We start from the raw sequence: 13,801 nt of genomic DNA, 5'->3' as shown, positions 1-13,801 counted from the left end.
TCTGATTTTTTACATTACCCATTCACTAATTTAATACAGCAAGTTTATAGAAATATGGTCAAATAAAGTTGCAAATCACTGTTAATTAACGTAATAATTGTGTTCTTGCATTGTGGTTGTTCGGTCTTCCATCTTGATATTGCCTAGATTTGAGTTTCGATTGACATTATATCCACAAAGGAAAATTTTGGTTTGGTAGAACCATAACGAATCCAAAGTCATAAGGTCAAAAGTTGCTTTGACATGGAGAGATCAATTTTTGAATGATTATGGTAGGTGACCAAAAAAAGTGTTCCAGATTTAAATAATGAGAGCATACAAAAACACGAAAGCATAACAACACTTCCCCTGTTTTCTTCAACATTGAAACCATTACATGTTTCAAAAAATCATTACTTTGCTAACATTGTGCAAAGCTAGAGCATTACTTTCTCCAAAATCTTCCTATAGAAAGGGAATATATTAAACTAACTACATGAGTTATAGCTGCCAAGGTTACTTTTATAATTTATTAGTTCTAGTTGATTCCTTCAACCTCTCCTTAGGAGAATGTGGTGGGAACATTTATGAAATGTCTTGTATTAATCATGTCCAAAGAGGCTCCCACAAAGAGTTTAGGTTGGTGTTATCCTCAAAGAAACTGAGATTGTTCTGATACCCACTGCTGCGGGAAGGACTCGCGATGAAATTGTCCACGGATTGTTGGGGTGATTCCTGTGGAGTCTGTGACATTTCCATGCAAATTAGAGCCACGAGATTGGCTTGTTGGAATTGCATGTTTACAACTTCAGCTTGTGCCTTTGCTAACTGGGCTTGAAGTTCATTCACTTGCTTTTGGAGCTGGCAAATTGCACCTGCACATCCATATACAGGGTCTCTTATTCTTGCACCAGCCTCGTAAACCATGCTCGCCACTGCATCAGCTCTCTGACCCTCTGGAAGTTCCTGGAAAGCGAACGAAAACAACAATGTCATCAATTCAGTTCTTCAATACTCAATACAATGCATTAAGGTGTGTAATAAAAACCTGTAAGAACTTGATGATGTTGCTGGCACCGAAGACTCGATGAGCAATGGTGAACTTGGCGGGTTCGGTGGGAGGGAAATAAGGTGCCAACACACATTTCTCAGCACATCTTCGTCTAAGGATTTTGCATGCAGCACAAGGGGTCATGACAACTTGGGGAGGGGAAGAAGAAGAAAGGGTATTAGAGGAGTGAGAGAATGTCGGAGAGGAAGTGAGGGTGTTTGCGTCACTCTCCATTGCTGACCCTGAATTTGTTGTGTTGTGTTTGGCTTCTACTTCGTGTGTTTGAGGGACAGAGAATGAAGAAGCGTGGGGTTGTTTGGGAGCCAAAACTATGGTTTTATAAGGAAACCATGAGATAGCAAGAGCGTATGAAATTCGTTAAAACTGGCTGCGCTCTGTTTTCTTTTCTCACTCTTGTTAGGTGTTGTGATTATGATGCCTCCTTTGGCTTATTGTATGAAAACTCTTAACAAGTTTGACAAAACCGTTTTCTATATTCTGCTTGTTCCTTCCCTTTTTTTTTTTTCATTTCCTTTCACTTTAACACCATCAAGCAATAACAACAACAATAATAATCACTGCAATGCAAGTTAAGTTAGAACCTTCCACATGGAAGCAATTCTAGCATATATTTTCCATAGAAAAAAACACTATATTATGCCTAACTTGCTTAGGTCTAGTAAAGTGACTTTTCCTGGTGAGTAAAAGAAAAAAGAAAGGGTGATAGACATGTCCTATTCTCCCTCCAGCTTTTTTGGACCCTAGTCAGTAGTCATGGTACTTCTTTCCAATGCAAAAAGTCATACTCCAATTAAACTGCTTAAACCACGCAGTAATTGCTCATTAATACGTGCCACACGTCTCCTTTTCAGTAGTTATTATTTCATTAAAACCATACATTATTTCAACAAAATGCATGCCTAGCAGTCTGAAAAGAAAGATAAACACAAAACTCATTCCCCCATTTTGACAAACATCTGGTCTGCACTACTCGTGTAAATTTCTGAACCAAATGCTGTATAAAATCTACACTTTACCCAGTTAACCCAATTGACGCGTTCAATAGAACGGTGTATAACACAATCACATTCTCTGGAGTGTGTGTGTGCGGGGGTCAGCACTTTCGGGTCCACCTTTTGAGTTCTAGAATTCTAATTCGGGACAACATGCACGTGGCCCACAACATTGTTAGCAAATTCTTTATACTTTTGTATACCAAAATTCACTTTAACTAGAGTGTCGTACGTAATAATGACGTAAGTAATACGCGGGTGTTTCTCTTGGAAGTGCTTGTTGGGTTGTGGTGTGGTGACAAGTGGCAGTGATTTGGACAGAAACGGTGTGTTTGGACAGAGTTATTGGGGTTGCTGCCACCACGGTGAGACCGTGCTATCTACTTTCTTAACTAACACCTAATGACGATGGCGTTTTATAATTTATTCACGAAACCAAACCAAAACCAAAGTGTTTGTTTCTGTTTGCAGAAATTTATGTATATATGTCTGTGTCTGCATGTTTGCACGAGATGTAATGGGTGGGGCAAGGTTGGTGGAGGGCCGTTCAGCTCGTTGAAGAGAAGGGAAAAGATAAACTAGTTATAATCAATCAAAGCTTTTGCCATTAAGTTCCAACTTTTCAAATCATTGAATTTTGCTTCGTTTATGCCTAATTTGTCCTGGGTTTTGCAGTGGACTTTTCTGCAATATCCATCATTAATTAATTCCTTTTACATACAATGTGTCTATGATGATAAGATTATATGCCTCTAGATAACCTTTCTCTTCTTTCTTAAACATTTCTTCCACAAAACTTTCTAACTTTAATGCATTATGCTCACATTACACATTACAGACAGTTTCAGATTAATACGAAAGTGAAGGAAGAAGAAATAGTAAGTTTAATTGGATTTTTTAGGTTAATGATAGATTAATAATCAAGTAATCATGCTTAAAATGAATAAGAAATCATTGTTGCAGATATTTAATCAGATTTTAGATGGAAAAGGTAATCTAAACATTAGCAGACATTATCCAATACTGGAAATTAGTTCTAACAGTAGTTATCTCGAAGGGATCAAGTTTTCCACGCGTTGGGGGAAAAAATAAAAGTTGAGGTTTGAAGTTTGCAGTGGAAATAGTTGGACTTTTGTAAATTTTAAGAATTTTGTTTCCCATTGGGTCGTAGTAGAGCATGCATAACTTCACTTTACGAATATTTTTTTTTTTAAGAAAAATAATTTTTATTAATTTCTTTTATAAATATGATATTTTAACAAAAGTTTTTATCAATAGTACACATCATTTTATTGGTATGTTTTGAATTTATTTTTTAAAAAGTATTTGAAATGGATCAATCATATATGTATTGACAAAAAGTTATCGGTTATCAAAGTTGTTAAAATAATTTTTTTTCTTTTAAAAAGTTGACTTGTGATTTTTTTTAATATTTTTTAAAAAATAAATTTAAACATACAATGGAATAACAACGGATTGTTGTTAAAAAATTGTTATAAAATAAAGGGTTAAATATGTTTTTAGTCTCTATACTTTCGGACAATTTTGGTTTTAGTCCATTTTCAAACTATGGTACAATTTAGTCCTCCAACTTTAAAAATCTTAGTTAACATTGAAGCAAAAATGTGTCAAACAGTGTAAACAATCTAAATGCTATAATGAAACGTGCTTGAAACAACAAATAAAGTTAAAAAGAATTGGTAAAAAAAGACTAAAACCAGAATTTTCTAAAGTTGAAGGACTAAATTGTACCATAGTTTAAAAATGGACTAAAATCAAAATCGTCCTAAAATATAGGGACTAAAAACATATTTAACTCTAAAATAAATTGTTAACAAGTCCAACTCCTTTTAGAAAAGAATGGGATCGTTAGATCATTCACATATTAAAAAAGGTAAAATATTTTAATGTAGTTTAAATATTTCATACAATAAAATAATTTTAGTTTACATATGTAATAAATAAGTTTTAAGGAGGGTTTTCATACTATAGTGAGTAGGTGTTAAATTCTTTTATACAATTCTACCAAAATATATTAATCCTATAAATGATTAAATGTTTTTCAGAATTGATGTTACTTTTACTTGTTGTTTATTATATTATTATTTTTAGTTTTTCTTGTTGTAATTATTTTTTGTCGACTTAGTCCGCCATTTTTTTAATGTTTTTTTATTTCTTTGTATAATATAAAAAGTAACTTATTTATTATTATTTATAAGAGTAATAAAATATCTCTGATTGTTTTCCATTATTTATAAGAATAATAAATTGATTAACTTGAGATAATAAATTGCTTTTCAGAATATTATATGTGTTCTTGATATACAAATAAGTTTTATAATAATCAAATAATCAGTTATCTACAGAAATAATTGATTCATGAAAGTACATTCGGCCGTAATTCAAAATACATAGTAACTTATATTTACACATTTTACTCTTTTAAATCAAATTTTAATTACTCTTTGATATTTTAAAAATAAATTTTATAAATGACTGAAACACTAGATTAGCAAGAGATTAATGTTTCGCTTTTAAATGTATACGATTAATTAATAATACAATTTATTTTTTTATACAATAAAGGAATAATATATAAATTTATAAAGAAACTTCAACACAACTAATAATTTTATAAAATGATGCACCTGCATTGTAATATATATATATATATATATATATATATTATATAAAAAAATGTTTTTTTATGAGAACATTCTTAATTTAATTTTATCAATATAATGTGATTATTATTTTTATGACTTATCATTTATGTTTTTATTTTTATGGAGTGTAACATTAATATCTTATTCTAAATTGATTATTAAACGATATTTTTATTTTCTCGACATTTTCAAAAGTAAAAATAAAACCTTCAAAATATATAAGTGTGATTTAAGTGGCATATTACTTAAAACGTTCATGTGTTATAAACTCAACCCAAAACATTATAGAATAATTATATATTACTGATCACATGTCACGCAACAAAATTTATATAAGTTACAAAACTCAATACAAGCCTATAACCTCACAATGGAAGAAAAGAAATTCAATATTTTAAAATTACCACATTTAAAAATTTAAAAAGATCATATAAACATAAAGACACACGCACACATTTTAAGAAATAAACATATAAATATTTATGAATGGTTTATCAATAATTTGATAGTGGAATCATACTAAACCAAAAAACTTGATTAAGATAGACTTTTAATACTATATTATTTTGCTTATATATATATATATATATATATATATATATATATATATATATATATATATATATATATATATATATATATATATATATATATATATATTATAATTTATTTATTTATTCTAATCAATCTATAATGTTTAACATTAAACAACATTATCCATATCATTATTGTTACTCTAATTAAGTTTGACCCAAATGTTAAGTGGATGGAAGGAAAAAATAAAATTATAAGTTGGTGTTAAAAGATGTGTTTTAATTATGTATTGTTGTGAAAGATGAGTTGAAAATTGCAAAGTTGTTGAGGTTGTTGATGAAGGAAGGAATGAACATCATCACTTGTCCTTCCCTGCAAGGAATGATATTGAATGTTGGTTGTTACTATTAATTATACCATTAGTCCTTCCAATTTTCTTTATTACTTCCATTTATTATCATTCATCACCCTTTTCTCTTTTTCTCTTCAATTAATTACCTCTTTCAATCAATTAAAAAAATTTCGTCTTCCTTTTTCTTGTCTTGGTTGATATAAAAAAAATTTATAATATTTTTTAATATTGTATTGTATGAAAAACTGAATCAATATTAATCAGACAATAATTTTTTTATAAAAATGTTGAAAAGTCGTTTCCAATCCTAAGTTACTGAAAATCGATCGACTTCTCAATAAGTCGACCAATCATATTTCTATTAGGCATTATGTATCACAAATCAAATATTACTAGTAAAATATATTTACAGACTTTTGAATATTTTTTAGTCATGATTAGGTCAATCTTAATCAAAAAGTTCATTTTAAAACTTATAAATACGTAATTACATTTATTTTAAAATTAAGACTTTATAACTAACTTAAGCATTAGAGTGTTTTGAGAGATACTCACTTGCTCGACTTGGAGTTGAAGACATAAAACAATGATTATCTTGTAACGAAGACCTAAAATGACGTTAAAGGATTGAAAGAAAAGTGTGAAGAAGTTTTAATCGTGAACCTCAACCCATATCCGAAATAGGTATATTAATACTTTTAGACATTAAATATTTTTTTTTCTTGTCGATTAAAAATTGAAATTTATTTAAAAACATGGTCGTTTAATTTTGAATAATATTAATGAACCATCAAATATTAATCATTTCATTGAGATAAGTGATCAAACTGTGTAAGCATTTACACTAATGATATTTTTCTAATTGTTTTGTTAACTTGGTCGTGTATTATTCTTGTAAAAAAAAAGTGAATGAAGATGCGTTTTGTGGATGTGGATAGATTTGAACTGGTTTAGTTAAAAGAGAACTCTTCAACGACACAGTTTTTTTTTTTTAAAGGGAATATATCCTATAATGTGTTTGATACCCTGCTAAAAGAGAACCTTCAACAACAATTTTTTGAGGTTATATATCTTATATAATTATATTGCAATTGATAAAAAAAACTGTTATAAATATAATTTTTTAAAATAATTATTACATTTAACATTATTATTATTGCAAGAATATACAGCGTTATGCTTTGGAATGCTAATGTTGAAGTTGTGAGAAAATAACCAACGAGAGGCTGTCATGTAACAATTTAAATAAAGTATAAACAAATTGTGAATATAATTTTAAACGTATTGAGAAAGATGACACAATTAAAAGAAATACATAAATTATTAATTATAGTTAATATAACACGATCCAATTATCTAAATAATTTTGTATAATTAAGAATGCATAAAACACTTAGATACTTTAAATAAAATTAAAATACATTAAATTTATTATTCAATATAAACGAACTTCAAATCTTAAAGAGATAGTTAATAATTATGAAAATTATAACATTATTGCAAGAATATTCGTTCGATCCTCTGGTTTTTCGTTAACTGCACCTTTATTCTCCGGATTAAAAATTGTTAAAATTTAAATTGAAAGATGTAATTCAAAAATGCAAAAGGCAAATAGTAAAGTTGGTCATAGATAAAATTTATTTTAAAACGAAGGGGATTATGTTTTAATTTTTTTTTCTTTGATAAGTATGTCAATGATAAAAATTACGCTGATTTATAACAAAAATATCGAAGTAATTTAATTTTTCAAAACTTAGTGTCAATTTCAAGACGAGTATATAAATATTAATCCAAAATTACGCTGATTTATAACAAAAATATCGAAGTAATTTAATTTTTCAAAACTCAGTATCAATTTCAAGACTAGTATATAAATATTAATCCAAAATTACATGAAAGTTATAGTAGAATATAAATATTTAATTTAAAGGTATTAAAATTTTGAATATTCAATTAAAATAATAATAGAAACTCAATTAAAAATATAAATTCATTAAAAATTTAATAAGTAAATTTATATTTATCTCAACGCTACAAAATAAATTTATATTCATTTTGATAATATAAATTGTCTTCACACAATCAGACTAAATATTAATATAATAAACTTTAAATGAATAAGCTAATTAAGCCTACAATATGTGTCCAAACTATTTTTAATTTGATATTAATTGTGAATACAGTTTATGAAATGAATTGTTTTAGTAAATGAGAAAAGTTAGAAAGCTTTTCCAAATTAGGGATTGCGCAGTTAGAACCAACAGCGTAAAAATCAAAATCAACAACATTATTATGCATTTGTTCGGAGCAAACGGATATATGTACATGTCATTCACACACCGACCAATCTCACTGTTTTCTCAATTTTCTAATTTTTATCGACATTGAAGATGAAATCAGTTGAATGTCGATACACAGTTATTGAGTGAGTTTTCGTCAGCTTATAAAATTGAGTGTAGTAATAGTAATACTTTGGTTAATATCTGACCCAAAAAGAAATGATCTTTTCGAATAATGAGCATCTTAATGACCTTCATATGTAGTGTGATGCAGGTATAATGAATGTAGGCACCACCTGGTGTCTTTAATTTTGAATTGAAGTATGATAATAATAGCCATGGTGTCTCCAATTTGACATGTACTTCTGCAAATTAAGCATATAGGTCTGTGAAAGTTAAAAATGAGATTTTAAAAATGAGAATAATTATTAAGCTGTAAAAAATCCAAATACTACAAAATCTTCTACACAAAAGCACTACTGCCTTAAATCAAGAGTCAGGACACAGACTACATGACTTTCGATATTTTTAACACTTTCACTCTACAAATGAAAGCATCCCCCATAGCAATTCTTCCGCACTTCCAAATCTAGCAAGTTGTACAGTCTAACGTGAAGCTGCAATAGCCCAAGTTTAAACCAGTTAACGATATGGATATATATATGCTTTGGTGAGGGAGAGCAGTCTAAAACGACGCCACATCCCGAATACTGTCTAATTTATTATCTCAGAAAACAGAGGAAATAGTTGAGCTTGCGAAGGCACAGAAATGTAGTACTAAATACAGAGTTAAAACACAGGTGCTTACTGGTGTCTATTGCCTAACCATTTGCGAGAGAAAAGACGCTGTCCGCAAAAACTTGCTCAGTCTTTAAATTCACCGTCAATGAAGTCCTGAAGTGCGATCATTTTGATGGAGTTGGCCTTCAAGCTCTGTATTGCTTCAGCGGTTGCCAGGGCTCCATTAACTGTTGTCACTATAGGTACCTTGTAATCCAAAGCCATCCTTCTCAGGGCCAGACCATCTATACGATCAAGTGCATCGTCTGAGCTGGTTACCACCATCAGTTGAATGTCTCCATTGGCTATCATGTCACCAGCATGAGGCCTCCCTTCGTGCAACTTCAGCACTGGCTCCGCAGGGATATTAGCTAATTTAAGAACATGAGCGGTTCCACTGGTAGCAACAATTCGAAAACCGTTCTCAACGAAAGCCTTTGCTATCTTCTGAAGATGTGGCTTTGTTAAGTCGTTTAAGCTAAGGAACACAGTACCAGAAAGTGGTAGCTTCTGGCCAGCAGCAATTTGAGCCTTCGCAAATGCAACATTATATGAAGGGTCAATACCCATAACCTCACCGGTACTTCGCATCTCGGGACTTAAAAACACATCACAGCCTGGGAACTTTGAGAAAGGAAGAACAGCTTCCTTGACTGACACATATTTAGGTATGACCTCTTTTGTAAACTGTAAATCATAGAGAGTCTTTCCAGACATGACGAGGGAAGCATATTTAGCCAATGGATGGCCAATTGCTTTTGATACAAATGGAACTGTACGAGAAGCTCGAGGGTTGGCCTCAAGCAAAAATACATCCCCTGATGGAGTTATTGCATACTGACAATTCATGAGTCCGCATACGTTCAATTGCTTTGCCAGGTTTACTGTCCACGACCTGATTGTCTCTAAGCAAGTTGATGGAACAGTTCTGGTTGGAATAGAGCAGGCAGAGTCACCAGAATGTATCCCAGCCTGTTCAATGTGCTCCATTATCCCACCAATGACCACATTGCCTTGTGAGTCAGCCAGTGCATCGACATCAATCTCACAGGCATCAGACAAATACTTGTCAATTAATACAGGGCGTTCTGGATCCACCTCAACAGCATTTTCAAGGTATGTCACCAGTTTATCATCGCTATACACAATCTCCATTGCTCGGCCACCCAAAACATAAGAAGGGCGAACAACAACTGGATATCCAATGTCTGCTGCAATGGCAAGGGCATCAGTTTCACTCCTAGCTATTCCACCTTTAGGGTGTTCAATCTTTAGATCATGAAGCATCACATTGAACCTCTCTCTGTCCTCAGCAATATCTATGGAATCAGGAGATGTTCCCCAAATACGTACATAACCAACACCACTAGCACATGCAGGCTTTTGTTCATCTAGGTATTGTTGTAAGGGGAGAGATAACTTCAATGGTGTTTGACCTCCAAATTGTACAATGATACCATCAGGCCTTTCCAAATCAATAATGTTCAAAACATCTTCAACAGTCAAGGGTTCAAAGTATAGACGATCACTAGTGTCATAGTCGGTGGAGACTGTCTCTGGGTTTGAGTTCACCATGATTGTCTCGTATCCTGCATCCTACAAAATAGACAAGAGCGAAATAAATTAAGATAGTATCAACTGCACAAAAATCAAAATAATCACATAGCTCAACTGTTAACAAAACATGGACGGGTTGAATGATTTTAAAGCAAACACCAAGCCGATCTCTAAGACAGGGACACAATTTAAATTTTAAACTCAACATTTCATCATTAAGCCTGAATATCAGAATTTGGATCAATATAAAGCAGCATCAGCACCATTCACACCCTAGTCAAAACTGTTCAAAGCAAAAAGGCCTGGAATCTAATCCAATTAATAAAAAAGCCAAGAAAACAAACCTGAAGAGCAAAAGATGCATGACAACAACAGTAATCAAACTCAATCCCTTGCCCAATTCTATTTGGTCCTCCACCCAAAATTAAGACCTTCTTTCTTGTAGTGGGAGCCGACTCACATTCAAAATCATAAGAAGAATACATATAAGGAGTATTAGCCTCAAATTCTGCTGCACATGTATCAACTCGCTTATATGCCGGAGTAACTCCCAGAGACAATCGCCTATTGCGTACTTCTTTCTCACTAGATTTAGTTGCAAATGCTATCTGCTTATCACTAAACCCTCTTCTCTTCACCTCAAAGAAATCAACATTTGTCAAATCAGACAAATTGTGTGACAGCAAGAAACTTTCCACGTCGACCAGCTCCTTGAGCTGTGTCAGAAACCACTTGTCAATGTAACTCAGCTCAAAAATTTCATCAATGTGCATCCCTCGTTTCATTGCAGCATAGATGGCATGAATGCGCTCTGGGTTAGGAACTCGGAGGCTATACTTCAATTGCTCCAAGTCATAGTTCAACTCCTTCACCTGGGAGCACCCCCATCCTGCGTATCCATATTCTAGAGAGCGTACTGCTTTTTGAAATGACTCTTGGAAGGTTCTCCCTACTGCCATTGCCTCTCCAACTGATTTCATCTGTGTCGTCAATATTGGCTGAGAACCAGGAAACTTCTCAAAAGCAAACCGAGGAATCTGCACCACAAAATCACGTAACAAAAGTAAATCCAATTTGTTTCCAAAAATGTTGCAAACAAAATACAAATTTGAAATTATATATTGTCATTGACACATTGAGTATATATTCAAATGTCCTGCTCCATAACATTAATGTTAAATATTATAAACTCGACAAATGTTAATTATATGAGCAGTTGACTCATCACCTGAATAGAATTTAAAATAAAAAGGCATACGGCCAAGCCACATTGGTGCATATTTATATTTGATGATGGCCACACCAACTACCAAGTTGTTTACCTTAGTAACGACGTAATCAATAGATGGCTCAAAGCTGGCAGGTGTCTTCTTTGTAATATCATTAGGAATTTGATCCAAAGAATACCCCACAGACAACTTCGCCGCCATTTTCGCAATGGGAAACCCAGTAGCCTTAGACGCCAAAGCTGAAGACCTGGAAACTCTGGGGTTCATCTCAATGACCATCACCTCACCATCCTCAGGATTAACGGCAAATTGCACATTAGACCCTCCGCACTCCACTCCGATCTCTCTAATTATAGCAATTGAATAATCCCTCAACCGCTGGTACTCCTTATCCGTCAGAGTCTGTGCCGGAGCAACCGTAATAGAATCGCCAGTGTGAACCCCCATTGGATCAATATTCTCAATGGAACAAATGATAACAACGTTGTCAGCCAAATCCCTCATAACCTCAAGCTCATACTCCTTCCACCCCAGCAAAGACTTCTCAATCAAAACCTGGGTGGTCAAACTAGCAGCAAGCCCAGCCTTGCAAATCTCCAACAAATCCTCACGGTTGTACGCGATTCCGCCGCCGGTGCCACCGAGGGTGAACGCCGGCCGCACGATGAGCGGGTACTCTCCGATTTCGTTGGCGATGCTGAGGCACTCCTCAAGCGTGGTGCCAATGCCGGATGGAGGGGTCTTAATTCCTATGTTCTTCATAGCCTGTTTGAAGAGCTCTCTATCCTCAGCCTTCTTGATTGCCTCGAGCTTCGCGCCGATGAGTTCAACGCCGTATTTCTCGAGCGCGCCGCTCTCGGAGAGGGCCACGGCAAGGTTGAGTGCGGTCTGGCCGCCCATGGTGGGGAGGAGCGCGTCGGGGCGCTCGGACTCGAGAACTCTCTCGACGAGCTCCGGCGTCATGGGAGTGATGTAGGTGCGGTCGGCGGTTTCAGGATCAGTCATGATTGTGGCAGGATTGGAGTTTATGAGAACCACTTCGTAACCTTCTTCGCGCAAGGCTTTACACGCTTGGGTCCCGGAGTAGTCGAACTCGCACGCTTGGCCGATTACGATGGGACCCGCGCCGAGAATTAGGATCTTCTTGATATCGGTTCGCTTCCCGACTTTGGAGGCGGGTTCCGCAACGGCGACGTTTGAGCATCGAACCGGAAGCGTTGGTTTGACGCGGGATGAGGGGCATGCGCGTAGGGTTTTGGGAACGGCGTGGTTTTGTGGCAGAGGTTTCGTCGATGGGAGGAGAGCGGAGGAACGCGACGGGGAGTGTGGCAGAGAAGGGAGGAGCGGAAGCTTGGGGAAGTGAGATATGCAATAGGCCATTGGCATTGTGGGAGAAGAAACTGAAACTGTAACTGTAACGGTAACTGAGTCGGTTTAGGGTTTCAGTGTTCTTTTTTATGGGTGGAAGATGCTCCTCCGTCCCCGTCACCTTTCTCAAATGGCTCTGTAGGGTTCGCCCCCAATACAAAAGGAGAATCACATCAAATTATTATCTTTTTTTCTTTTTTTGTTTTGTAGCACTACTTGTTCACTTTATTATTTTATTAAACTTAGGTTTAGTAATATTTAGTTTTATTTTAATAAAGATTAAATAAAGTTAGTTAATATTTTATTATTTATTTTTAGATCAAGATTTGTATCTATTTAAAAGTTATTAAAATTTAATAAAAGTTAAAGAATAAAATATCTATGTGAATTATTTTATTTTAACTCACCTTGTCCCACTAAAAGTAAATGGGAAAATGATATTTTAACATTATTTTTTGACACCATTTTGACACTGCACACGTGTCAAAATATGATTGGACGATTTTAAATTAAAAAAGTCGAGACAGGAGTATATTTGGAAGAAAAAAACCAAAGTTTTTTTTTTTAATTTGAAATCGTCCAACCACATTTTGACACGTGTTCAGTGTCAAAATGGTGTCAAAAAATGGTGTTAAAATATCATTTTTCAAGGAAATGCAGCCTCCACAAACAAATTTTCTTTTCCCCTTATTCTATACTCTTTTACCCTTTTTAAAACAATATATTATATATAAATAATTTTCACAAATAAAACTAAGAACTTACAATAATTTTAGAATCAGATTTATGAGGTTAAAATTGAAGTAATCATTATTTTAAACTATATTAATTTTAATATTTAAAAAATTAAATATATTTTTAGTTTTTAAATTTTAAAATAAAGTTAAAATCTATTCTAATTTAAATTTTAATATTCAAATTTTTAGGAAAAATTATAATTATTTTAATTTGATAATATTGTTTTAAATTATGTTATAGACCGATGTTTAAGTT

At 33.3% G+C, this 13,801-nt stretch overlaps 2 protein-coding genes across 3 annotated transcripts; both read right to left on the bottom strand.

Annotated features, from left to right (window-relative positions):
• Nucleotides 1–281: 281 nt before the first annotated feature.
• LOC106758955 (LOB domain-containing protein 1-like) lies at nt 282–1,545 on the bottom strand. Its single transcript, XM_014641969.2, has 2 exons — nt 1,028–1,545; nt 282–945 (listed from the first exon to the last, which is right to left on the bottom strand). Exons 1-2 carry the CDS (start codon nt 1,262–1,264, stop codon nt 586–588), a joined length of 597 nt encoding a protein of 198 aa, XP_014497455.1. The 5' UTR covers nt 1,265–1,545; the 3' UTR covers nt 282–585.
• Nucleotides 1,546–8,276: 6,731 nt separating this feature from the next.
• LOC106759224 (carbamoyl-phosphate synthase large chain, chloroplastic) lies at nt 8,277–12,993 on the bottom strand. Of its 2 annotated transcripts, XR_002667492.1 has the most exons (4): nt 11,534–12,993; nt 10,556–11,248; nt 8,683–10,250; nt 8,277–8,491 (listed from the first exon to the last, which is right to left on the bottom strand). XR_002667492.1 is itself a non-coding variant. In XM_022779678.1 (3 exons), exons 1-3 carry the CDS (start codon nt 12,824–12,826, stop codon nt 8,739–8,741), a joined length of 3,498 nt encoding a protein of 1,165 aa, XP_022635399.1. In that variant the 5' UTR covers nt 12,827–12,993; the 3' UTR covers nt 8,538–8,738. The 2 variants fall into 2 exon arrangements, 1 of the variants encoding a protein (XP_022635399.1); XM_022779678.1 differs by lacking the exon at nt 8,277–8,491 and having other exon boundaries at nt 8,538–10,250.
• Nucleotides 12,994–13,801: the final 808 nt, after the last annotated feature.

This window comes from Vigna radiata, chromosome 4 (assembly GCF_000741045.1).
Source record: "Vigna radiata var. radiata cultivar VC1973A chromosome 4, Vradiata_ver6, whole genome shotgun sequence".
In the NCBI taxonomy this organism is placed as follows: Eukaryota; Viridiplantae; Streptophyta; class Magnoliopsida; order Fabales; family Fabaceae; genus Vigna; species Vigna radiata.
Note: the sequence above shows the minus strand (reverse complement) of the source record. Positions and strands in the feature narration are given on the sequence as shown.

What these genes read in the sequence shown, in the direction of transcription:
- LOC106759224 (XM_022779678.1), bottom strand. Translation starts at nt 12,826, where the DNA reads ATGCCAATGGCCTATTGCATATCTCACTTCCCCAAGCTTCCGCTCCTC. An exon ending in TTGATTACGTCGTTACTAAG is followed by an intron (nt 11,249 to 11,533) that starts GTAAACAACTTG and finishes TTTGTGGTGCAG; the next exon opens with ATTCCTCGGTTTGCTTTTGA. An exon ending in ATGCATCTTTTGCTCTTCAG is followed by an intron (nt 10,251 to 10,555) that starts GTTTGTTTTCTT and finishes TCTATTTTGTAG; the next exon opens with GATGCAGGATACGAGACAAT.
- LOC106758955 (XM_014641969.2), bottom strand. Translation starts at nt 1,264, where the DNA reads ATGGAGAGTGACGCAAACACCCTCACTTCCTCTCCGACATTCTCTCAC. An exon ending in ACATCATCAAGTTCTTACAG is followed by an intron (nt 946 to 1,027) that starts GTTTTTATTACA and finishes TTCGCTTTCCAG; the next exon opens with GAACTTCCAGAGGGTCAGAG.